Source organism: Sander vitreus, chromosome 16, assembly GCF_031162955.1.
Source record: "Sander vitreus isolate 19-12246 chromosome 16, sanVit1, whole genome shotgun sequence".
Lineage (NCBI taxonomy): Eukaryota > Metazoa > Chordata > Actinopteri > Perciformes > Percidae > Sander > Sander vitreus.
The window spans coordinates 3,177,523-3,205,094 of NC_135870.1; the positions used below are offsets into that span (position 1 = coordinate 3,177,523).

The 27,572-nt window shown below is 43.5% G+C and overlaps 1 protein-coding gene across 1 annotated transcript in view; it reads left to right on the forward strand.

Moving 5' to 3' along the window:
* Positions 1-5,465: 5,465 nt before the first annotated feature.
* sez6l (seizure related 6 homolog (mouse)-like) overlaps positions 5,466-27,572 on the forward strand; it is an 89,719-nt gene continuing 67,612 nt past the window's right edge. The window contains exon 1 of the mRNA XM_078271354.1: positions 5,466-5,562. Within this exon, the coding sequence (XP_078127480.1) occupies positions 5,466-5,562 (97 nt within the window). The remainder of the gene's footprint in view (positions 5,563-27,572) is intronic.

Here is a 27,572-nt window from a genome sequence, read left to right on the forward strand (position 1 = left end):
CTGGCTAGTAGTCCTTACCTAGGTACTGTCAGGGCACGCCCTCATACTCTGCTTCTGACTGGCTAGTAGTCCTTACCTAGCTACTGTCAGGGCACGCCCTCATACTCTGCTTCTGACTGGCTAGTAGTCCTTACCTAGGTACTGTCAGGGCACGCCCTCATACTCTGCTTCTGACTGGCTAGTAGTCCTTACCTAGGTACTGTCAGGGCACGCCCTCATACTCTGCTTCTGACTGGCTAGTAGTCCTTACCTAGGTACTGTCAGGACACGCCCTCATACTCTGCTTCTGACTGGCTAGTAGTCCTTACCTAGGTACTGTCAGGGCACGCCCTCATACTCTGCTTCTGACTGGCTAGTAGTCCTTACTTAGCTATTGTCAGGGCACGCCCTCATACTCTGCTTCTGACTGGCTAGTAGTCCTTACCTAGGTACTGTCAGGGCACGCCCTCATACTCTGCTTCTGACTGGCTAGTAGTCCTTACCTAGCTACTGAGCATGTGCGACTCCCAACAAAGATGTTACAGAAGTGAGATGTCTCACTCTGTAGCTAAAACAGAGAGCTCAACACACAGGGTGAAAAGAGGAGCTGCAGCAATGTGCAGGACAACAGAAATATGTTGTTTTTTGAAAATTAAACCATGTAAACCTATTCTGATATAACCTCTAAATACTATTATGAACCGGAAAATGAGCAGAATATGAGCACTTTAAAATCTAAATTAATTAACAGTTATGAAGTAATTTGAATAAAATGTAAATTGTAAAATGTATTATTAGTATTGTAATCAAGTATTTGGTTTCATTTAGTTTTGTTGGATTTCTGGGTGATTCTATAGGGATTATGGGATAGGATAGGCCAAATAAGCCTTGGCTTCAGCCTATTCCTTTTTCGGTTAGCTACAGTGGCAAATTGTGGGAAATAATTGTTTCTTTTGTGTATGTTAACCGAAATAAAATGATTCATCATCATTAAAAAATAAAAGTAAGAGTTTATGAATGTTGGCTTCACCAAAGCCATTCGAAATGCAGAGGAGCAGTGCAACACATTTCATATGGATTTTTAATTCATGGTTTGTCGTTCTTTGTCAGTAGTTTATAAATGTAGATGTCATGGCAGCTCATGGTGTATTTTTGTAAGTTCGGGCCAAAGGGAGACACCAAATATCTCTTTTGGGTCTTCAGCTGAAAACGTGTGGTCATCCTAACACAAATATGTAAATTGTACATATTCGGTTGCTCTAATTGAATCCTTTTCACCATACTGGCTGTATAAAGAAATATTTCCTAACGATCCCAATGTAAGTGATGAGTTGAAGAATCCACAGTCCTTGAATTGTGCAAAAATACTTTTAGAGATTAGCTCGAGCAAATATGAAATGATGCCTCAGCAGCTTGTGTTAGTCAGATCAAATTAATCTTTTTTTTACACCGGTTTAGACAGGAGGAAGCATAATAGCAACCAGTACTGTATTTCTTTCAACATAGACATGGATATGTGCAAATTGTTTTCAGACAGACTTGAAAAACTGGGGAGATATGCTTTGATCGTGAGATGGAGAATTGTCAAATATGGATGTAGTTTCTACGATGCTGGACTGCACAGAACAGAGTTTACCTGATCTTTCTCACAGTGAGTTTACCTGAAACCATGATTTACTGTATCACTGCAATGTCTGTCAGTAATGCAACTCTGCATCTGAATATCTAGCTGTGATATCTAATCCCTGCTGAATACTTACTGACCCTTTGCAACCTTCTACATGGAAGTCAACACACAGCAAATGTTGTCTTTGTGCACAAGTCATGTCCTTTGGTTGGATTCCCTCAGTTTCTCGTGTTTGCGCTCGTCTCCCCCCACCCCATCAGCCTGTCTGGATGTGTCAGAATCTCAGAGTACAACTAATGAGGCAAGTGTGTTACTTTGGAAAAGCCAACCCTGAAACTCCCGACAGACAGAGAGACAGACAGACATACTCTGGTTTCCTGATGTCTGTCTGTCTGGCTCCAGAGCTTTTTCATAAAGTAATATCACTGAATCATTGATAAGCTTTCGTCGTGCATTATAGACGGGTTGAGGGATTGAGAAAGGGAGCAGAGTTTGGCCAATACGGGTTTGAAGCCCGTCTACTTGTTACAAATTCTACTTGTACAGTAAACATATGACGGTTATAATAGTATTTTTTCAAACAAACATTAGTTTGTGCAGTCCAGTTGGAGTATGGAAGACAAGAAAACAAACAAAACTAAACAGAAAGGATAAGCTAATATATAAAAAGATGCAGACAACATACAAAAATATCCAAAAAATAAATAAAAAAATAAAATAAAATAGACATTTACCCCCCACTCACACACACATACCCCCAACTCCCTATTCAACCCCCCCACCACCCTTCCCCTCCCCGGGCCATATAATATATATATATATATATATATATATATATATATATATATATATATATATATATATATATAATGCCATATACAGAACACAACATCTTAGATACCACAAAAAACTCTCAACACAAAATTTGGTGATAAGGCCTTTAATCTGCAGCCCGGATGCCAGCCGAACTTAGCCCCGCCCACAACATTTGAGGTCGGGAAGTTGGGTCTGGACTTGATCCGTTGTGGAGCAACTATGCTCGAACCAGAGCTGTTTGGACCAATCAAATTGTCAGGGCGGGCTTTATACGATGATGGACAGACGATCAACAGTAACGTAATCAACCACGTCACCAAAGAACACTTGGGTTGAATTAGTTTACAACAAAGATGGCTGCCGCTGGAGAACTGAGATGTGTAGATTCCGCCATCGCGTCTGTTATAGAAAATATCGACAGCGCATTCATTTTAAAAGAGGAACAGAGAACCGCGATCAAGACATTTGTCGATCAGAAAGATGTTTTTGCCGTCCTTCCTACGGTACGTCTCATTCTCCGTTGCTCTGATTGGTTGTAGGTATATCTGTTGCTCTGATTAGTTGGAGGTCTATCCAATTGAGTGCAGAGGCATTTTCTTTCCTGGTTCGGTTGAAACACGCCCCATAATGACAGCCCAATGGAGCAGTATCATCTGCGTATGACGACATCAGGCTACTTAATCTGCTCTCTAACGTCGTTAAACAACTTAACATGATTTTGTTTTGCCATGTATCTTAGCCACGGAACTCTCAAAACACAATTAATCTAAAGTTAACTAGTCGTTTTGGTGTCTAAACATAACTGTCATCGCCACGTGATGCTCACTTTTTCACCCTCACGGTGCTCTGTAGACGTTTTCTCGGCTCAATTTAACTGTAAAGAGCGCTGAAGTTAACTGTCATGTGACCAGTCGTCATACGAACATACAAACCTCTTCATGAGAATGGATGGGTTACCTCCTTGCAGAACCGTCTGCATTTGGATCCAAACCTGCAAACTCCTGATGCTACTTCTTCTGATAACTAATAATAATGATAAAATGAAATGAATTCATATTCAATCAATCAAGCTGCATCGCTGTAGTGGTCAGCACGTATCAGCCTGCAGTGTGTTCAGTGGTTGACTCTGAAGCTTTGGATTGCAGTAGATTGCTACAGTGAAATACAGCTACTTAAACAGATTACTAGCTCGGGATGAGATGGCTCGTAAGTCAGTCCTCCTCTTCTTCCTCCACCCCTCCAAACATCCCGTCATCCACCCAGTAAATCTGCACTACACGGGACAACGTTATTTTGCTTCTCTCTCTCTCTCTCTCTCTCTCTCTCTCTCTCTCTCTCTCTCTCTCTCCCCCCATCTTATGTAAGTGTGTCCTGGTCTTACTACAGCCCACAACAGTCACCCTGACACACACACACACACACAAAGTTTCATTACCATTGAGGTCAGGTCTCTGTGTGTGTGTGTGTGTGTGTGTGTGTGTGTGTGTGTGTTTGGAGGGGGGTGGGTGGGTGAGGGGGCATGCAGAGAGAGAGAGAGAGAGAGAGAAAATGCTGTTTGTTCAGTTATAGGTTTGTTATAGCGCTTTAAATATATATCTAATGTTAAATTCTCCTATGTCCTTACATTTTTATTAGAATGTATTTTTTGGGTTTTGTTTGATATTGCTCAATAACTTTTGTTTTCATATTTGCATTTATTTCACATTTATTGTGTTCTGTCCGAATATTTTGGACAAATTATATGTCGATGCTTTGGCAACATTGTTATTGAAACTTCCATGTCAATAAAGACCCTTTGAATTGAATAGAGAGAGAGAGAGAGAGAGAGAGAGAGAGAGAGAGAGAGAGACAGAGAGAGAGAGAGAGAGAGAGAGAGAGAGAGAGAGAGAGAGAGAGAGAGAGAGAGACAGAGAGAGACAGAGAAAGAGAGAGAGAGACAGAGAGAGAGAGAGAGAGAGAGAGAGAGAGAGAGAGAGAGGGAGAGAGAGAGAGAGAGAGAGAGAGAGAGAGAGAGAGAGGGAGAGGAAGAGAGGGAGAGAGACAGAGAGAGAGAGAGAGAGAGAGAGAGAGAGAGAGAGAGAGAGAGAGACAGAGAGAGAGAGAGAGAGACAGAGAGAGAGAGAGAGAGAGAGAGGGAGAGAGACAGAGAAAGAGAGAGAGAGAGAGAGAGAGAGGGAGAGGAAGAGAGAGAGGGAGAGAGACAGAGAAAGAGAGAGAGAGAGAGAGAGAGAGAGAGAGAGAGAGAGAGAGAGAGAGAGAGAGAGAGAGAGAGAGAGAGAGAGAGAGAGAGAGGAGAGAGAGAGAGAGAGAGAGAGAGAGAGGAAGAGAGAGAGAGAGAGAGGGAGAGAGAGGAAGAGAAAAAGAGAGACAGAGAGAGGAAGAGAGAGATAGAGAGACACACAAAGAAAGCCAGAGAGGAAGAGATAGAGAGAGAGAGAGAGAGAGAGAGAGAGAGAGGAAGAGAGAGACAGAGAGGAAGAGAGAGGAAGAGAAAAAGAGACAGAGAGAGGAAGAGAGATAAAGAGAGAGACACACACAAAGAAAGAGAGAGAGGAAGAGAGAGAGAGACAGAGAGAGGAAGAGAGAGAGAGAGAGAGAGAGACAGAGAGAGAGAGAGAGAGAGAGAGAGAGAGAGAGAGAGAGAGAGAGAGAGAGAGAGAGAGAGAGAGAGAGAGAGAGAGAGGAAGAGAGAGAGAGAGAGAGAGAGAGAGAGAGGAAGAGATAAAGAGAGAGATACACAGCGAGAGAGAGAGAGAGAGAGAGAGAGAGAGAGAGAGAGAGAGAGAGAGAGAGACAGAGAGAGGAAGAGAGAGAGAGAGAGGAAGAGATAAAGAGAGAGATACACAGCGAGAGAGAGAGAGAGAGAGAGAGAGAGAGAGAGAGAGAGAGAGGGTCCGCGGAGGAGAGGAGGACAGATCGGAGGCAGAAAGCAGGAGGCTGCAGAACTGACTGCAGATCAGCCACAACAGACAGTCTTCTGTTCACTTTCTCCCCCAGATTAATCCACTCCCTCCAGCACTCCTCGGACCGGCTTTTTGTCGCCATGCCGCCGGCCGCCTGCTCGGTCGGATACCGACTCCGCATCACCGTGTCCGCGGCGCTGTGGATCGGGCTGCTGTGGAGCCGCGTCTCCGCGGGAGGTACAGTCTCATTTACCATCTGCAATCTGATATCTATAACCCTCTCTGGATTTAAAATTTTTTTTTTCAATGTCAAGATCTCTCTGTCCTCTCTGTGTTGGCTTCCGCCCAATCACAATGACAGCAGCAGCGTGCGTGCAGTTTTCTTTTCTTTCCTCTCTTTTTTTTTTTTTTTTTAACGCTGCAAAAACAACTCGTCTTTCTGGGCATCCCTGCTGCATGTCTTGTTTGGAGATCTCCTCCCGCGACTCGTAGGATGGGACACACACACACACACACACACACACACACACACACACACACACACACACACACACAGCCTTTGAAGTCTTGAAATAAACGCTGTTGCGGGCTATTTGCTATCAGTCCAGGCTGCACACACATCCTGTGCATAGGAGCCCACTCGTGTGCGTGGGAGCCTTGATCATAAGGAGTGAATAGAGGGAGAGAGAGAGAGAGAGAGAGAGAGAGAGAGAGAGAGAGAGAGAGAGAGAGAGAGAGATTACCTGTCACCCAGCGCTGCAGTTAGACTGGTTGTCACGCACAAAGTGGGAGACAGAGCAGATTGTTTCAGTTTGAGCATCAGCAGTGAGAAGTGAGGAGAGGAAAGTTGATGTTTGGAGCATGCACACAGTCAGATGGGGGGGGCGGGGAGAGATGCTGCGGATGTTTCGACATTCTTCTGTCTGTTCTTTGGTACCACTTTCTGATATTGACTCTGAATTGATGGATTTATTTTTGGTTAAATTACTTATTTAGGCTACTAATGCTTTTGATATTTCCTTCTTTCTTTCCTTTGTAAGAATACGTCTTGTTATCAATGTTTTTGATCAAGACCTAGGTTGATTTTTTTTTATTGTTATTGTTTAAATTACTTACGTCAAATTCCCTTTTTATATTCCATTTCCATCAAATTGAGTTTTAGTTTGCAGTTTTTTTTGTGTCCTATTTAAAAAAATAATAATAATAATAATGATAATTGTAATTTTGGTGACGCCCAGGTTTCTGACCTCTCCAGCACACGCTCTTTCCCTTTCCATGTGAAAGACATACGTTATGTTTGATGGTGTATTGTTTTTGTATCTCAATGAATGTGGGCAAACCAATAAATCTAATCAAAATCGAGTTTTTTTTGTGATTGTTGCGGGCAAAAATCCTTGATTATGCGGCACGTTTTCTTAAAAAATGCAATGGAATAATATATGCAGACTTTGGCTGATTATGCATTGAATTATGCGATCGTATAATCACGTTTTTCTGGAGGGACTGGTTTTTGGTTGCCAGCAGGATGCAAAATTAACTTTTTTTTTTATCCAAAAAAATTAACTTTTTTTTTTATCCAAAAAAATTAACTTTTTTTTATTTTTTATTTTTTATTGTTCAAATCTGCCGAGACACTCAACACATTACCATTGTTTTGGCTCTCCAGCCACTCGGCTGGTAGACTGTATTGATTTTGATGTTATCGGCTCTTGGATGCTACAGATTTTTTACGGGAAAAGCCTGCAGCATTACCCAGGAAATCCAGAGTTCTCGCGAGAAAACAATTAGAATTAGCTCAGCGAGTCACTCTGGCATTCAGTAATGATGCTCATTAACTATGCCCTGGTAGCCGAGCTGCACCAATCACATCGGTGTATCTGATAAAGGCGGGCCAGAGGCGTGCTAAACAGATGACGACAGCGCTGCGACGTCAAAGTCCGGAATCAGTCAGTAAACATTGGTCGTAGTGTTATCCAATTGCGTGCAGTGAGATTTTCAAATGTATTTTCATTACTCATAGCCAGACCCTTAATCTTTCAGATTTGGGTCTGGATTTCCAGGCTACTGCAGCGTTGCAGGAGCTGAAAACCAAATAAAAGCTGAACAAAATAATAATAACTTTTTGTTCAGCTACTCTAATAAAACTCTGCGATTGGAGGCTCCACTGTGCGTCCAAAGCATTGACTGTAAATATTAACGGACAACTCATCCGGTTCGGCAAAGTGCTGCAAATGTGGAAGTGCCTTAAACCTGCATTCTATCTGAATTCCAGCAGGGGGAGACACGTGCGGTTGCAAAAGGAGGTCGGTTTCTGTAGAAGTCTATGAGAAAGGGACCCACTTCTCACTTGATTTATTATCTCAGTAAACATTTCCATAATGAGTTTATGGTCTCAATCGCTAGTTTGAAGTCTTTTGCAGTACAGAAGGATGTTCATTTTTTGAATTATGGTCTCGTTGATTTTAAAATCGGCGATAAAGCAGGGGGGGTTTTAGGGCGTGGCTATGATGTGATTGCCAGTGAAAGTGTGTAACGTAACATGGCTCCTCCCTCACTCCGCCTTCTCGTCTAAAATTGTCACATCCTCAACCAGGATGGCTGCGCCCGTAACGGCAAACTCACCGACTCCTAGCAGATCTCCACAAACCAATGGGTGACGTCACACATGCGCTGTCCATTAATATTATACAGTCTATGGTCCAAAGCCAACACTTTAACAGCTACTACCGTCTTCCCTAACCTTGCCCTTGTGTTTTTAGTTGCTTAAGTATTCCTTAACCATACTGCAGTTTATTTGTCATAACCCTTATCGTTCCCTAAGCTTAACCATATTGTAGTTGTGATTTGCACATATTGTATAAAAAAAATAAATAATAATAATAATAATTAATTTATATTTGTCAACATTAAACGTTAACCTTCTGAGGTCTAAGGGTATCGTCACACATCTTCTTAAATTCACCTTTTTAGGGTATTTGCATTTCAATCAGGAGAGACTTCGTTGCAGATATGTAAAGGTTTATTGCACATATGCATAATATGAAATGTACAGAGTCTTTGGAGATTAGACTCCATCGTTATAAAATATTTAAAGGGGTAGAGAAGCCAAAACATATCCCCCTGATGGAATCTAGACACTGGTGATGGTGATGAAGAAGCCTGAAGACCGGACCGAAGGAGTCGACGGGAGCGGTCTGCCGGAGGAAGACCCAGGGTGCCGTGGGTGACGATGACTGGAGGTGGAAGGGGAGGAGGAGGGTTGCACTCTTTGCCTGAAATGACAGCTGACAACAGCAGAGAGAGAAACAGATTTTAAAGCAGGGATGTAATGCTGTGATTGGCTCGTGAAATGCATGACCGATTCTGATTGGTTTAACTGAAAAGTGAACGCCTCAAACCAGCCGATCAGTTTTAGGAAGAGAGAGCGGCGATTGAAGTTATTAGAAGTCTTTTCTATGCTGAGCTTCATATAACTGATCCCCATGTGTTCCACATCAAAATGTTCAGAACAAACTCAGCTTTCCGTACATTGTTTCTAGAGCAATGTGTGAAGAGATAATTTGGCGCTAAAGCTGAAACGTTGACGTTGGCTTTTTGAAATTCCTCAAATCTCTTTTGAAAACAAACCTTAACTTATGATGTGTTGTACCAATTGTTTCGGTGCTTGAAATGAGATTACCAAAGTCTTATAGGTTATATATGATTAAAATAGTAAAATTAAATGAAATTTTGTAATATCGCTTTTTGAGTATATCGTTTTGACAAACATCGTTTGGACGCGCATTATACGAGCATTCTTTTCTGTCGACAGGGTCAGTTTGTAAGATGTTGCGCTACGGTAGCTACAGTCGCATGAGTTCTGAGTCAGGCTGTTCTCATGAACCAAAGCACTGTAATTGGGCTGTCAGCAGCACATTGACTGCTGCTGGATAAGAGTGTGAAGATCCTCTTAGGAAGGAGGTCGGGGGGGATGTTTGGCTACTAAAACACAGGGCTTTCAAGAGGGGAGCAGAGTTCATGTCCTGAAGAAGTTAAGGAGAAAACACAAGACTTTCACCCAGGAAACAGGTGTTCATGTCCTGAAGAAGTTAAGGAGAAAACACAAGACTATCACCCAGGAAACAGGTGTTCATGTCCTGAAGACGTTAAGGAGAAAACACAAGACTTTCACCCAGGAAACAGGTGTTCATGTCCTGAAGAAGTTAAGGAGAAAACACAAGACTTTCACCAGGAAACAGGTGTTCATGTCCTGAAGAAGTTAAGGAGAAAACACAAGACTTTCACCCAGGAAACAGGTGTTCATGTCCTGAAGAAGTTAAGGAGAAAACACAAGACTTTCACCAGGAAACAGGTGTTCATGTCTTTGAAGAAGTTAAGGAGAAAACACAAGACTTTCACCAGGAAACAGGTGTTCATGTCTTTGAAGAAGTTAAGGAGAAAACACAAGACTTTCACCCAGGAAACAGGTGTTCATGTCCTGAAGAAGTTAAGGAGAAAACACAAGACTTTCACCCAGGAAACAGGTGTTCATGTTTTTGAAGAAGTTAAGGAGAAAACACAAGACTTTCACCCAGGAAACAGGTGTTCATGTTTTTGAAGAAGTTAAGGAGAAAACACAAGACTTTCACCAGGAAACAGGTGTTCATGTCCTGAAGAAGTTAAGGAGAAAACACAAGACTTTCACCCAGGAAACAGGTGTTCATGTCCTGAAGAAGTTAAGGAGAAAACACAAGACTTTCACCCAGGAAACAGGTGTTCATGTCCTGAAGAAGTTAAGGAGAAAAACACAAGACTTTCACCCAGGAAACAGGTGTTCATGTCCTGAAGACGTTAAGGAGAAAACACAAGACTTTCACCCAGGAAACAGGTGTTCATGTCCTGAAGAAGTTAAGGAGAAAACACAAGACTTTCACCCAGGAAACAGGTGTTCACGTCCTGAAGAAGTTAAGGAGAAAACACAAGACTTTCACCAGGAAACAGGTGTTCACGTCCTGAAGAAGTTAAGGAGAAAACACAAGACTTTCACCCAGGAAACAGGTGTTCATGTCTTTGAAGAAGTTAAGGAGAAAACACAAGACTTTCACCCAGGAAACAGGTGTTCATGTCCTGAAGAAGTTAAGGAGAAAACACAAGACTTTCACCCAGGAAACAGGTGTTCATGTCCCTGAAGAAGTTAAGGAGAAAACACAAGACTTTCACCCAGGAAACAGGTGTTCATGTCCTGAAGAAGTTAAGGAGAAAAACACAAGACTTTCACCCAGGAAACAGGTGTTCATGTCCTGAAGAAGTTAAGGAGAAAACACAAGACTTTCACCCAGGAAACAGGTGTTCATGTCTTTGAAGAAGTTAAGGAGAAAACACAAGACTTTCACCCAGGAAACAGGTGTTCATGTCCTGAAGACATTAAGGAGAAAACACAAGACTTTCACCCAGGAAACAGGTGTTCACGTCCTGAAGAAGTTAAGGAGAAAACACAAGACTTTCACCAGGAAACAGGTGTTCATGTCCTGAAGAAGTTAAGGAGAAAACACAAGACTTTCACCCAGGAAACAGGTGTTCATGTCCTGAAGAAGTTAAGGAGAAAACAAGACTTTCACCAGGAAACAGGTGTCCCGGGAGTACTACTTAAGGGGACTGGTGTTTTAACCCAAACCATGATCTTTTTTAAGTTTGGTGCCTAAACTTATGTTCACAAGTCATTTTTTGGAAGTTCAAGTCAAGTCTCAAGTCTTTGGCCATCTGATCTGGATACAACTATAAAGATACAATGTGCCTTTTCTCAGCATTAGCACAACACTTTGCGATGGTTAGCTTGTTACCTGTGACGATATATGCTAAATGTAACGTCTCTTTCACATTAGCAAGTGACTGACCTATCTGGGTGCGTTTTGAGATGCCTGATGAAGTCCGACGTTGTTGATCCGGCATCATTTATCTTGGTGCCTCACACCTTGGATGTAGCTGTTAGCTTACTGCCACTGTTTACCAAGTTATTGAAAGCAAAACTAATGACAAAAGGCACAACTCCAGGAGGATTTGGTGTCACCATGTCAATGTATTTTTTGATGAGTGCGTGCACATAAGGCATACGCATGCGTGATGTAGCACATTATGGCAAAGGGCAGGGGACATGCAGCTTGTCATACGTTTCCCCAACGTATACGCGCCAATAGAAGAAAATAGAAATACATGAATAAATATAGATTTAAAAAGGAATAATTGCACGAAAACAGGTTGTTGACGAGTCTCGAAGCTCGAGTCCGAGTCAAGTCTGAAGTCTTTTGGATCAGGTCGCAAGTCAAGTCTGAAGTCACTGTTTGTGCGACTTAAGTGCGACTCGAGTCCGAGTCTCAGACTTGAGTCCCCATCTCTGTCGACTCATGACGGTCAGCTTTTGTCGGCTAAACTCAACTGCAACGGCCGCCGAAACAAACGTCCCCTCACGGTGCTGTGTACCCGGCTCAGAGTCACCTTTTTCTCGGCTAAATTGAACTGTAAAGACGCCGCTTAACTTACCCGTCATGTGATCGGACAGAGGTCGCCGTCATTTCTTGGACGTCATACGAATTGCTGTGCGTCTGTTTTCGTACGATATCATTCAAACCCGTGCATGAGAAGGCGCTGTCTCAGTAGAGTTGTGATTGGATCATTTTCTGTATGCAAAGCGCCTCTTGCAGGCAGCCGAAAAAAAAGGGTTGTTTTAGTGGAACTGAGTTATTTAGAATTCAATAAGAGGCCCGGGTGGGGAGGCCTTGGTGGAAAAAACAACATTACGCATGCTCAAAGCCTTTGGCGATGGAAGCGGGTGGCACAGATTTGAAGCCAAGTGGGGCTGATTGCCTGTTGCCCCGCTGCAATCTGATAAACTGTTTTGCCGAGCACTCTTGTTGTCAACCGATAAGTGCTCGGCCATATTAAAAATAAGTGTATTATTTTTATCTCAGTGCAAACATCTTGATGTCTGTCACCCCCTTATATGATTCTTTTTGCAATTGATGTGAGCTCTTGTTCCAGAAGATTTCATCACTTTCGCCCCTTTGATTTTACTTTGAAAATCCAAACTGACAGTTGGTTTCATGGCGCTTTTGACTGTCGGCGAGGACTTCTTTACACACACAGACACACACACACAAACATACACACACACACACACACACACTCACTCACTCACTCTCCATATCATGCTCTGCATCACTGGTTTCATCTCACCGTCGGTGTCTGTGGTTAATGAGATCGCCCAGCAGAGATGTAATGTCACAGAGAAGGCTTGTGATAGTGTGTGTTTATGTACTAACCTGTGTGTGTGTGTGCGCGCACGCGTGTGTGTATTTATGAGTCAACCTGTGTCTGTGTGTGTGTGTGTGTGTGTGTGCGCGTGTGCATGCGTGCGTGTGTGTGTGTTAATGCCTGTGTACGAAGATAGGCTGGATCAGTGCGTGGTCTAATTTCTTTGGGTGAGAGTGATGATCTGCCAGGAAGACGGCTCGACTCGAGAGCGCCGGCTGGGAAACAAATCCTGCGGCAGTTTGTATCCAACATGGAGCCCTTATATATCGACCCACACTGGCTTTGTTTTGTTGTACAAAGTTCGCTGTGGATGTGTTTCCGCTGAGTATTAAAAAATATATAGATTCTCCTCTCTTCTCTTTTTCTCGTAATTCTCTTTCTCCTCTCATCACATCACCTCCCCTGTTTCCTCTTTCTTCCTTCGTTCCTTCCTCCGGTCCTCCTTCAGTTTTTTTCTTTCTTATTACTTGTGAGTGAGAGGAGAGAAAAATGGAAGTGAGGGGGAGACGGAGGAGATTGTTTCTTATGGTTGAGTAACTCTGGCCTTATTATACAACTACATCCTCAGGCTGCGAACTTTTTTGAGAACATGCATCAGAAAGAGACGCAGAATGAGGGGAAGTGAGGATGAGGCGGAAAGAGACACGAGGCAAGGTTGGGAAAAGAAAAGCAGCAGAGAGCATAAAGTAGTTGTTCTAACTGTAAAAGTAAATCTCAAAAGTAAATGTACTGAAAAAAAAAAAAAAAAATATATATATATATATATATATATATTATTGGATTATAATCTCCCAGTCTCCTGGGTGAAGGTCCTGTGTTGTTTGAACCACCCACCACCCCAACCAGCCTCCTTACGCCGATTTTCGGTCTTTCATACTACTCCCTACCGTTGTCTCTCTTAATACTACGTCATCTTACAGCGCTGCGGTCAAGCTGCTGCTCTGCCCGGTGCGTTACAGACGCTAAAGGGTGATTTTTGCGCCGGTATTCGACGCTGAGAGACTCTGACCAAGCATCAGTATTTGACGAGTTGGGAGTGAGAACGGGTTGGCTGGGTGTGTAAGTCCCACGCATGAGCAAGCTACACAAATGGCAGGAACAGCGCAGAAAAAGCGCCAATGTAGCGCGACGAAACATTAAAGTGCCCATATTATGAAAAAAATCTTTTTGGTTATTTTGTGTCTCTGGTGCTTCCACACACATACAAACTTGGAAAAAACAACATCCATGCTGTTTAGAGTGAGATACAGTTTCTGAATGTGTCCTGCCTTCAGTCTCCAGGTGAGCTGGTCAAAATCGGCACGGCTTTCTACGTCATTGGCTGAAACATTTGGTGTGGGCTAACCACTTTAGCTAATACCACATCAGCTAGCTGTTTCTCCAACTTCGGTCAGTACAAGACAGGATTAGCCGGGAGACTTCTTCTAAACGAGGGCGCACTTCCAACTTTGCGTGGAATACCTGCTAGCGTGGTTAGCCACCTCGTTCTCAATGGCAAAACACTGCTACAACACACACAAGTTCACCCTAATCTACAAAAGAAATTGTATAGAACTACTTACATGTCCCTCGCTCTGCTAGCACTGCTGCTAGCACTGCTGCTAGCGCTGCTGCAAGTGCTGCAAGCGCTGCTGCAAGCGCTGCTGCTAGCGCTGCTGCTAGTGCCGCTAGTTAGCTAGCTAGTAGTCCTTACCTAGCTGCTGCGCATGTGCGACTCCCAACAGAGATGGGATAGAAGTGAGATGTCTCACTCTGTAGCTAAAACAGAGAGCTCAAGCAGCAATGTGCAGTACAACAAAAATATGGTGTTTTTTGAAAATTAAACCATGTAAACCTATTCTGGTACAACTTCAGAATACAATTATGAACCTGAAAATGAGCAGAATATGGGCGCTTTAAGCATACAAAGCTCGTTCCAAAACAAGAGTGAATGGGTTGGTTTTCACTGTGATGCTGCAGGTGGTACACTGGGCTGGGTTAGGTGTGCTTCTGGTGTAAAGGATATTGATTACTTCTTCCACCGCTGCTGAGACGAAGTGTGTGTGACGTTTGTGTCAAATTGAATATTACTGCAAACATATGAATGCTGTTCCTATCTCAGTGTTTTCACTCGCTTTGTAGAAGACTTAGGTGCCCGTATTTGGCGCGGGGTTTAGGCGTCTTTCCTTGTGCTCCTAAATGTTACGTTTTTACAATTAAAAAAAAAAATGCAGATTCTCCATACATTTAGTATCTTTGTGGGTTTTTGTGTCTCTTTGTAGTCGTGTTGTGTCTCTTTTTGTTCATTTGTGTTTTCTTTGGGGTTGTTTTGGGTCTCTATGTTCATTTGGCGTCTCTTTGTAGTCCGTTTGTGTCCCTTTGTGGTAGTTTTGGGCTTTGGGTGCTGCACCTAAACCTTATAATGGCAGGGAAAACCCTGAGTATCTGTTCATGTACGTTATCAGTATCCGTTAACAACGCTTTGAAATAGATCGTACACTGTTTCTATGAATGATATTTGATTAGACGATGGCAGAATCAAATCAAACGTCATGTCAAGACAGTTTGCAGAGACGCAGCAGGGAGGAAGAAGAAAAGAGGTGCTTACGAGACGAAAGCAGGCAGGAATCAGTAGAGACAGAAACAAGACAGAAAGTTGGAGGTGACCCCATTTTAATCAGCAGCACTCTCGCCCCGGCGGCAGCGGCACAGGTGGGCTTAAAGAGGTTTAACCTTTCATTTCAAGGAGAGCTCCTCAGAATATGAGCCGCTGATTAGCATGATTATACAGATCACTGTGCTCTTAATGAGAACACACACCTGCAGTCCGGGGTTTAAAGTATGTAGCAGCATGTATAGCGAATTAACTGTATATTGTCAAAAACACATAACGTTTCCCATGAGCAATGTTTGAAGGGGACACAAATAATACAGCCAAAACACAGAAGAAACCCTCAATACTATTACTAGTGTAGCATGTACTACTTAAAGCTTTAGTGCATAACATTTTTATATGTATGAACGTCCGTTACGTTCAAGCCATTGCCAAATGAGTTGCTACAAAGCTAATTAAGACTATCACTCCACACAGCTCTCTCTGTATTTCTCAGTATGACTATGTTCAGAAGATTGGTGTGGTCTGGTGACCTTCGCGCGCAGAAGCTCTAGTGAAGATAATGACCTCTTCTGAAGAGTCCATCATGTTATTTTTAATCCTCCGTGTCCTCCTTTGCTACTAGCAGCTGCGTGGAGGAGGAGAGGGGGTGGGTGCGTGATCACGGAAGGCTTGTATCATGTGGATGCGCCGACAGTGTTGTTGTCATTACTTAGAATTCCTCATGGGGGCGACAGAAACTACGCACTATAGCTAGCTAGCTGACATGATCTACATCTGAGCTACTGCGCATGTGCAATCAAAGATAGTACAGAAGAAGAAGAAGAAAAGAGGTCTCACTCTGTAGCTAAAACAGAGACCAGGTGAAAAGAGGATCTGCAGCAGTGAGAGAGAGCTGTGCAGTACAACAAAAATAGTGTTTTTTGAAAATTAAACCATGTAAACCTATTCTGGTACAACCTTAAAATACAATTATGAACCTGAAAATGAGCATAATATGGGCGCTTTAAGCAGGTCAAAGCAATCAAGAAAAACTGTAATCCAAAACACGACCTAAACCTAACCCATTTGTTTCATAAAAAAATGACTCAAACCAATTAATCGATTATCAAAATATTAATAATATGTATTAATATTAGTGCTGTCAGTTAAACGCGTTATTAATGGCGTTAACGCAAACCCATTTTAACGGCGTCAATTTTTTTATCACAAGATTAACATACATGTAAGCATTAACATGCTGTTGCAACAACTAGTGATAGGTGGAATAATCAAGCCAGCATGTACTCAAATGTATTTTCATATTTCATATGTTCTGTAATGTGTTATTAAGATCTAGGTAGAAGGTCATTTTCCAGAGAGCACCATCTGTCAACTAGTAACGGTAGAAAAACTACAACACCACACCGGATCTAGCTAGACCGGAAACACAACAATAGGCATGCCGCACACACTTGTTTGGGCTTGCGAGCCGGCCAAAGAGTAGTAGGCTAACGTTACGTTTTGAGTGGATGGCGAGCGCGAGACGCCGAAATGGATGCCAATAAGATTCTGAATGGAAAGTTTACTTTTAAAAAGTTGCCAAATGGTTCCATTGACAAGACCAAAGTGATCTGTGTGTTTTGTCGTTGTGAACTGAGCTATCATCGCAGCACGTCCAGTCTGAAATACCACTTGATGGCCAAGCACACAGCTGAGGGCCAAGCACACAGCTGATGGCCAAACACACAGCTGAAGGCCAAGCACACAGCTGATGGCCAAACACACAGCTGATGGCCAAGCACACAGCTGAGGGCCAAGCACACAGCAGATGGCCAAGCACACGGCTGATGGCCAAGCACACAGCTGATGGCCAAGCACACAGCAGATGGCCAAGCACACAGCAGATGGCCAAGCACACGGCTGATGGCCAAGCACACAGCTGATGGCCAAGCACACAGCTGATGGCCAAGCACACAGCTGATGGCCAAGCACTCAGCTGATGCCAATTCTCCGCCCCCTCGTCAAAGCCAGGCGACAAAAGCACAAAGCAAGCCGATCCACTTTTCCATGTTGATAAGAGCATTAAAATGAGAAAAAATAATGCGACAAAAAGAAATCATTTAGACAGGAATAAATAAAAATGTGTGATTAATTGCGATTAAATATTTTAATCGTTTGACAGCACTAGAAGTAACGTCTGATTTGAACCCAAACCACCATTTTTTTGGACAAAAGAAATCAAGAGACATTTAGAATAGATAAAAATGTGAGATTAATTGTGAGTTAACTATGACATTAATGCGATTAATCGCGATTAAATATTTTAATCGTTTGACAGCACTAAACAACTAATCGATTCATCTTTGCAGCTTTAACATACTGTTAAAGCCACATTTGGATGCAGCAGCAGTCATTCTGTTAGTTTGGGGGTCTTTGTCCTGAATCCTTTCTGTATTTTGGAGTGTGTGTGTGTGTGTATGGTTGTTTGCGTTCGCTGCAGCTGGGAGGAGTGTAGACGATGCACAAGCTGCCGTCTCAATTAGTCCCTGCTCTCATTAGGACTAGATGTGAGAGCCGTGGCGTCTCGGCCTCTCTCACACTCTCTGACATATGGTACGGTCCGGGCTTCTGCAGAAAACTTAGCAGAGACAACAACATCCCAGTGAATTATTCAAAGAGTGTGTGTGTGTGTTTGCGTGTGTGTGTGCGTGTGTGTGTGTGTATGTGCGTGCGTGTGTGTTTACTCGACTGTGTGTATGTGTGTTTGTGTGTCCTCGACTGTGTGTGTGTGTGTGTGTGTGTGTGTGTGTGTGTGTGTGTCTGTGTGGAGGTTGGGGGGGTTATGTGCCTCCCCTGATGATTACCTGGTGCTAACCTTCCTCTGTGCACTGTGTTGACATCAAAGGAAGATGCCTGAAGCAGTCGCGGCTCGTACCACTGGTGATGTCTCCACCACAGCAGGTCTGCTTAGACCTTCGTGACCCAGTGTGGCTGTTTGAAAGGGGCGTATGTGTGTGCGCGTGTGTGTGTGTGTGTGTGTGTGTGTGTGTGTGTGTGTACAGGATAATCCTCTCTAGGATGGCTGCAGGATTGCACGGATGCTGCTGACACTTCTGTACAATAGAAGCAATTAACTGAAGCTTAACTTTGTGTATGTCTGTTTTAAGCCATGGATGTGTGTGTGTGTGTGTGTGTGTGTGTGTGTGTGTGTGTGTGTGTGTGTGTGCAGTCTAAACTGAAAACCATGCTGTGTTTTTTCTGTTATCCGTCTCCATTCCTGGTTCTTCTATCATCAAAGCATTCGTGGAACAAGTTCTAAATGTACGAGCCTCCAAATAAAAAAATAAACTGAAAATGTTAATCTGCATCTTGTGTTGGAGGGAATGTGGAGAAATCTACGTGAACTTCACCCACATATTTTATACATGTGAAATGTTAAAATTAGACCGGATTGGTTGTAGAAAGGAAATAGAAATGTATCGTAGCCCGACTGATAATGTTTTTTTTTTAGCTATGTGACGATTAGGGTTGAAACTAACGTCTATTTTCAGTCCAAGGTGATGTCTTAAAATGTCTTGTTTTGTCAGTTTAAAACCCAAAGGTATTCCGTTTATTCTGGTTATTAAACAGAGAAAAGCAGTAAATCTTCACGTATGACTGGATGAAAACAGCATTTTCTGCCATTTTGCATGAAAAATTGCTCTAATGATTCATCGATTATTAAAATAGTTGGTGATTATATTTTTCTGTCAATCGACTAATGGATTAGTCGACTGTCCTTTGCAGCTTTACGCATTTTACAGCTGAACTAAGAGGCTTTTTAAAGACTTTATTTCGCTTAAGAAATAGTTTTCTCAACACATAAAGGAACGCTTTAAGCTTCAGTTTATCAAAAACATTCAGCATCAACACATCTGGAGTTACGTGGTTTTCACTGGACAGGAAGGAAAGCTTGGTGAAATAATCACTGCGCCTGTTGCTACTTGTCAGTATATTACATAATGTCAAACTCTCTCTCAGTTCACTTTATTGCTACTGAAGCCTAAATGGGACTCAGCACAGCCAGATTCTTTTGTATTTGGGTAGTTCATCAAGAAGTTTGCCCAAAAAATAAATAGAGCAGGACGCAGCATGGGGACACTTTGCATAACGATCAAATTAAGAACCGCAGATAACAGAAAAGACATTGTGAGGTCTTACAGCGGTGCAGCACAGCAGAGACCAAATTTATCAGAGGCATTTATGGCATAATTGCACTCTGAAAGAAATGATTTCTTATGTTTTTGTTTTTGTTTTTGAGAGTGGACTTTCGTTGTATTGGAATGGAATTTTTAGGAGACAGGGCCTGACTGAGGGTAGAGCAAAAAGGTTGTGGTATGTGCTGGTTGTGCATACCAGCATAACAGAATGTTGTGTTATTTATTTATGCTGGAGTGTGGAGGATGAGTTGAGGAGTCTCTTAGCTGGAGGATAGAAGCTGCTCTGTAGTCTGCTGCTGCAAACTTCTGTATCGTTTGCCAGACGGCAGCAGGGTGAAAAGGCTGTGGCCGGGTGGGTTTTTCTTTTAGTGAGGGTTATACACCAGGGTTTCCCTCAGTGTATTGCAAGCCCAGTGGCCCACAGAGCCTAAGTTGCCCCCCACCAGGCCTAAGTCACTGGTTAAACGTAACTTAAAATAAGTTAAAGTGCTCATAATCATATTCCGTCTTTATGCTAAGCTAAGCTAACCATCTCCTGGCTGCTTTTCATTTATAACTGTTTTATATAAATGAACGTCCGTTACATTTACGCAAATGAGCTGCTACAAAGCTAATTAAGACTATCAGCTCCACACAGCTCTCTCTGTATCTCTCAGTATGACTATGTTCAGAAGATTGTGGCGTCCGGCGACTTTCCCGCGCAGAAACTCGAGTGAAGATAATGACCTCTTCTGAAGAGTCCATCATGTTTTTTTAATCCTCCGTGTCCTCCTTGGCTACTAGCAACTGTGTGGAGGAGGGGTGGGGATGCGAGATCACGGAAGGCTTGTATCATGCGGACGCAATGACAGTGTTGTTGTCATTACTTAAAATTCCTCATGGGCGCAACAGAAACTACGCACTATAGGTAGTCCATAACACTTTAGATGTTGTCATAACTCCAAAAATGATCGCAGGAGACTGTTGCATTCATTTTTTGATGTTATGCCAATACATTTGTTTTTAGAGTGTTATTCTCTGCAGGAAAGAGTCTAAACATATTTCCCCAAATGTCAAACTAATTGCTTTAAGTACAAAATGTGTGCATAAGGTTGATAAGCGAGGTTTGATGTCGGCATCTAAGTACTTCAGAGCCTCCAAGCGTCCACGATGAGCCAAGAGAGGAACAAGAACAAGCCACATTTTGGAATCAAAAACATATAATATTTCCTCTCTTCAAGACTTTTTACACCTAATATATTTGCTTCTTAGAAAGGAGGCGTTGAAAATGTTGTTCACTGTTGCTCCGTGGCGAATGATGAACTGAGATCCAAAGAGAGATTTGATACGGTTGTATCGGATTGACAATTTGGATTTACAGTCTGACTGAGTTACACACACGCACACAGGCTCGCCCTGACACTTTGCCTTGTCAAACTCACTCAGAGCAGATTGGCACAATCAAGTGCGTCTGCATTCAAAGCCTTTTTAAAAGGTTAATATTTCAGTTCCCATTTGCCTCAAAGCTTACGCTAAGCCACCGCTCCGCTCTCTCATCTATCTGCCTTTGATACAGGAATCCCACTGAAGTAGTTCTGTTGACGCATTCAACGAACTGTGCGTGTGTGTGTGTGTGATAATCCACGCCGCGCGGCGCTTGCTGATAACTACGCCTGTCATGCTGTCGAGTCAGTCTGTTTGTTTCCCTCATACTTTAACTCGAAGAGGTCTGAGAGTGCTGCAGAGACGAGACGAGCATTGTGGGATAGAAAGGATATCTGGGTGTGATTGGCTCCAGTCTGGGCCGTGAGGTTCAATGTATCAATACTTCGCTCCGCTGCCCGGTCGGTCGGTCGGGAGGGGGGGGGGGGGGATTGATTGATTGATTCCTGTCTCGTTGTGTGCAGAGTTCTCGCACCGACAAAGCCCCTCTGAGCTTTTGAGAAATTTATGGACCAATAGTTTTGAAGCGTGATGTAGGATGAATTTAGAGGCTGAGGAGATGCAAAGCCTTCATCCAGACGTCGGCTTTCCGCAGGATGATGGCTGCCAGTCACGTTCTGCTCTCGGAGGACAGTTGTTTATGTCAGATTGTTATTGAGCCACAGACTTTTTTCTTCCTATGTTTCCAAGATACTTTCACAACTTAGTTAGGAGTGAGGCGCTATTCTGAAGACATTTTTCAAACTGAATTCATTGAGTTAGCTGTTGACACAAAAGGCAGAAACCAGGAGATACGAATGCCCTTTGCTGTTGGTTTTTACATGTTTTTATTTTGCTGTATATTTTAGATTGGATGCCCACCCTCCAGGCAATCCCTGCTCTCTCCGTTAGTTTCTGTGCAGAATAAAAATCAACTTGCAGAGACTTGAATTGTGCTTGTGGTTGGCAATCCGTCGCAGTCGGACATTTTGTTGCCTTAGTTCAATTCGTCAAAGTACCGTTGTCTTTTAATCCTAATGCAGTCAGACGCAGGAACTGTTCTAATAAGACTAAGGGCCTTCTTACACCTGCAAATCAGAATAAAGGTTCTCCTTTTTGATACATTATATAGCTACATTTCACCTGCGCAACATCGCCAAAATCAGACCCTCTCTCACACCCCCCGCTGCTGAAAGACTCCTTCACGCCTTCATCTCCTCCCGACTGGACTACCACAACTCACTTCTACTCGGCATCAGCTCCACCAACATCAACCGACTCCAGCTGGTCCAGAACTCAGCCACCCGACTCATCACCCGCTCCAAATCCTGGCACCACATCACTCCAGTCCTAAAACAACTCCACTGGCTTCCTATCTCCCACCGGATCACCTACAAAATCCTGGTCCTCACCTACAAAGCCCTCCAACATCTGGCCCCCTCACACCTCACTGACCTCCTCTCCCGGTACCAACCCTCACGGTCCCTCAGATCCACCTCAGCTGGTCTCCTCTGCATCCAAAAGTCCAACCTCTGCAGTTTTGGGGACAGAGCCTTCTCCAGGGCAGCTCCCAGGCTCTGGGACTCCTCCCCCAAGAGATCCGCACCTCTGAGTCCCTCACCATCTTCCAGTCTCGCATCAAGACCCATCTCTTCACTGCCTATCCCTAGCCCCACGCCCCTCCCCTTTTCATCTGTGCCTGAATCTTGTTTTGTTTTGTTTGTTTGTCTCTATTTCTATACCCTGTAAAGCGACTTTGAGTTCGTGAAAAGCACTATATAAATTAAATTGAATATATATGAAGTCGTCTGACCATATGTCCATAAAACATTCGGTCTCCTCCTCTCCCCATGTGCTACCACACTTATTTTGTTTTGCGGCGTAGTTTTTCCTTTTTCTGTCTCTGTTCCGAACTTCCTCTAATTGGTCTGAAAGTCCAAACCATCCAAAAACATATTTTCATTGTCCTCTTTACTGTCTTTGTTCCGTGGACTGAAAGTGAAGTAACGTCTACCAAACTGTGACTGTGTCACAATGTTAACGACGCGTTTAACCGTGACTGTTACGTTCTCTGGTTTAGATATGAGGACGGAAAACGCTCCTATGGGTCTTATCAACGACCCCTTGGTTTGGAGGACTTGTTTGATCAAAAGCAGATCTCTACAAGAAAGCAGTTGTTTTGAATTTCATATATTCTGAAATGAGAAGAAACCAACGGTCCTTAAAGGGGAGCGTGCCTGGGTTCCCACAGCCCTATGTTCCCACATTTCTAAGATTTTTTTTCCAAAATTTACCCACATTTCCTTTTTCATAAATTTGTATCAGATTGTATCCCCCTAACCCTATAAAATGTTGTTGGAGGATAGGGCTTCAATTGAAGGGAAATGTCGGAACACAAGACCTAATTTTGAAAATGTCCTAGAAATGTGGGACCATTGGGCTGTGGGAACATAGGGCTGTGGGACCATTGGGCTGTGGGACCATTGGGCTGTGGGAACATAGGGCTGTTGGACCATTGGGCTGTGGGAACATAGGGCTGACGGACCATAGGGCTGTGGGAACATAGGGCTGTGGGAACATAGAGCTGTGGGAACATAGGGCTGTGGGAACATAGGGCTGTGGGAACATAGGGCTGTGGGAACATAGAGCTGTGGGAACATAGGGCTGTGGGAACATAGGGCTGTGGGAACATAGAGCTGTGGGAACATAGGGCTGTGGGAACATAGGGCTGTGGGAACATAGAGCTGTGGGAACATAGGGCTGTGGGAACATAGGGCTGTGGGAACATAGAGCTGTGGGACCATTGGGCTGTGGGACCATTGGGCTGTGGGACCATTGGGCTGTGGGAACATAGGGCTGACGGACCATAGGGCTGTGGGAACATAGGGCTGTTGGACCATTGGGCTGTGGGAACATAGGGCTGTGGGAACATAGGGCTGTGGGAACATAGGGCTGACCCCCCTTAAAGAATGAGTAATACAATTTGTCATTTCTGGGCTAAAACATGCAACATGCAACACCAACATGGTGCTTTATCAGTTTAGTTTTATAAAACACAAAATGGAAAGTCGTGATTGTCGCGGATTCTTTTACGTAGTGAAAACAGGAGCGGCTCTTAGGTCCGTGGAGAGAGAGAGAGAGAGAGAGAGAGAGAGAGCTGTCTGCTTCCTCTGGCATCAACTGGCATCTCATTCTTCCATCACTGCCCTCCCCCTTCCTTCTCCCTCCTCGTCTTCCTCCTCCCGCTGCTAACTGGAGGCAGGCAGGAGTGTGAGGAGAGTTTCAATGACTTGTGGCTGCGAGTGCACTCACACGGTGATGTTTCTGCTCGGCGGAGCAGCTAACAAGCATGCACTTGTCTGCACAAACCACACACACACACACACACACACACACACACACACACACACACACACACACACTTGTATCACTGCTGCGTACTTGTTGGAAACTGTCTTCAACCCCCTTCTAATCCTAACCTTTACCCCTACTAACTCTGACATTTCCACTTAATCCCATTCTAATCTTAGCTACAAAGCACATCCAACTCTAAATGAAGCAGAAGTTAAAAATGTTCTGATTTGGGAATATTTCCCTCTTCCTTCCTTCTTTTTGAGGCCATTTTAATCCTCATGAGGATTAAACGTTTCCACATAAGGAGTCACGCAGAGTCCCAAAGCTGCGACAGCAAAGAAGGCACTACTTTAAATCATTTCTACTCTTCTGTGTGTTCAGTCCCACTGCAGCCACGACTGCTTCATCATTCACACAGTCACACACACACACCAAGAGACGCCCTCACTCAGCGTCAAGGCACAAGAGTGTCTCATGCTAAGATCTGCTAGTTGCTATGACAAACATATTTCTAAAGCATAATCGCTGCGGTTAAGCCATTGCATGAGGTGTTGATAGTCATCTTTCTGTCGCTGATGTCCATCTGAGAGTTCTGGAAACTGTCCTCCCCTGAAAAACTCCCCCATAAGTCGTTTTTTCAAGCGTCAATTACGACTTATTTTACGTTAATAGTGGCCGCGCCCTCCAGTGGCTGTAGTAGTGATGGAAGCAGAGCAGGAAGTAATGTGCGGAAGTATAAAGGGCTTTTCACATGGGGGGGGCGACACATCGCCTGCATAGTCGCGTGGATCTGCGGGGTCTACTACGCTCCTCATGTGATGGACAACGCTCCGCGATTAAACGCCAGGCGACTAACGTGTGGTAACCATGGCGATTCTGTGCAATACTGTGTCCCTGAATGAGATTAGCTGACTGTGGTATCAAATATCCCTAATCACCTGTTGATTTATAACAAATTGTGGTAATCGTAGTCTTTCATAACCAGCTGTTATTATTGATGGCTAAAGTTAGCTAAATTAGCAAAGTCATGATTACGGACGTTACCTGATAAATCCAGTCTTGTGCCGATGCTCTGACAAGCAGAAGACCCGCTGTCTATGTCCTGGTTTAGAAAACAAACAAGCAAGAATCCGTCTCTCGTTCATTTATTTGCGCGGCGCGGCGCTCGCGTAGAGAAAAGTTTAACACAATTCAACTCTTGCAGCGGGCGGGCGACAGTTTCACGTCGCTTGTCAAACTGCCTCCTTACCTCCCTGCTCGCCTTAGCCTGACAAGCCAGACCCACATCAAGATGTTGGGTTTGGGAACTCACTATTGGCAGGGCTCTTTCTGAGGGGCGGGATAAACAGTTGTCTTCAAATTCCCTCTGCACGCAATAGGATAGCACTACAACCAACCAGAGCAACGCTAGTTGATGGATTACACTTTTGCTGTATCCGGTCGGCAAAACTCCGAACACAGCTTCCTTTTTTAAGAATGACTTCAGTGCCGTTCTTTATTCTTTTCTCCAAGAAAAGCTTAACTCCAAGTCTTCCAGAGTCGCGGCCAAAGCCGATTCCAAAGACCGCTGTTCGCCAGCAGCAGCAGCCATCTTCTTTGTTTTCAAGTAGCAGGGAACTCACGCGGAACCGTCGCAACTCTGCCATCATTATGTTAAGCCCCGCCCACCGACTCTATACATGATGTGATTGGCCTGACTAGAGTTTGGTTTTTCAAGCTCGCAAGCCAACGGAGAGTTGCTAGACGACCCTGGCTGCAAATTACATTTGCTGCCGCTAGGGTGGTCTAGATTTCTAGGCTACGCTCGCCACGACAAGCACTCCCAGTGTGAAAAGCCCTTAAGAGGCAGGTTGGAGGAGGGATGGGTCAAACAAACACAGGACTTTCACCCAGGAGTCCGGGGTCCCGTTTAGAAAAAAGTTTTTTTACTTTACAAAACAAATGGAGCAACGTCACATTCAGCGTCACGTGAAGTAACGTCTGATTTGAACCCAAACCACGATCTTTTTCTAAACTTCTAGAGTAGTTTTTGTGCCTAAACCGAACCAAATGACGCAACGAAACTGAAATGTTCACTGAGATCTATCACGTATCGTAAAAATAAAACAGACGGAATACTGAGATACAAGGTTTCTGCCTGACAGCGACGATATCTCAAGCTGCTTTGCAACAGCTACGATCGTCTAGAAGCTTGTGTTGTGCTTTGGAAAATGAAATAATGTTACATATGTGTGATCAGCATCTTTTAAAATACAAATATAATGTAATTATAATCGTGTATGAAAAATGAGAATGTCTGCAAAAATGCTTCTAATCCCAACATTGTTAGAAGTCCACGATGCCAATTATTTTACTTCCAAGGCGGATAAGATAAAAGTGTGTGTGTGTGTGTGTGTGTGTGTGTGTGTGTGTGTGTGTGTGTGAGCGCCTACGGTATGGTATTTAATCCATGATTAAAAGAAAAGGTAGCTGTATCTCCTCACCAGCCACATACATTTTGAAGGGAATGCTTTTAGCGTGAACCTCAGGGTAACCATGACCCTGATGTCAACACGGCGAACCCTCAGTAATAAATTATGAGGCGAAAAAGAAATAAAAGAGGTAACACAAACTGTACTATTGTTGAGTTAAAACGCAGATATGTGGCAGTTTAAAGCTTTAGTGCGTCACTTTTGGATATTAATGAACGTCCGTTACATTCAAGCCATTGCCAAATGAGTTGCTACAAAGCTAATTAAGACTATCAGCTCCACACAGCTCTCTCTGTATTTCTCAGTATGACTATGTTCAGAAGATTGTGGTGTCCGGCGACTTTCCCGCGCAGAAGCTCGAGTGAAGATAATGACCTCTTCTGAAGAGTCCATCATGTTTTTTTAATCCTCCGTGTCCTCCTTGGCTACTAGCAACTGTGTGGAGGAGGAGGGGTGCGCGGTCACAGAAGGCTTGTATCATGTGGACGCACCGACAGTGTTGTTGTCATTACTTACTTACTACAGAAACTACGCACTATAGCTTTAAATGACAATACAACGCATTTTTCTTTTCAATTTATCTGTGATTCAGATATAAAAACCTAAGTGCACCGCTGAAGCTTTTACAGTAGAGAATAATATATATGTGCTGCTCTAAAAGCAGAAAGTGAAACTATAAATCTGTTTCCCCGCTGTCCATTATCTTCTTTATATAGGAGGTTTTAGCCAGGAGCTGTTCTTCTCCAGGTGGTGTTTATAAAAAATATATTTTACTTTAGGGCTCCAATCAATCACAGCTGACTTGAGCGTCGATCAATGACCCGCTCTATTTTTCAGAAATGCCCCCAACCAGCTTCTCCCCGTTCAGAGCTTCATTAATAAATGATCAAAAGGCAGTTTCAGCCAGAAGAATTGATTGAAACAGTTTAGGAGAGGTAACGACAGAATCGGGCTTTGAAG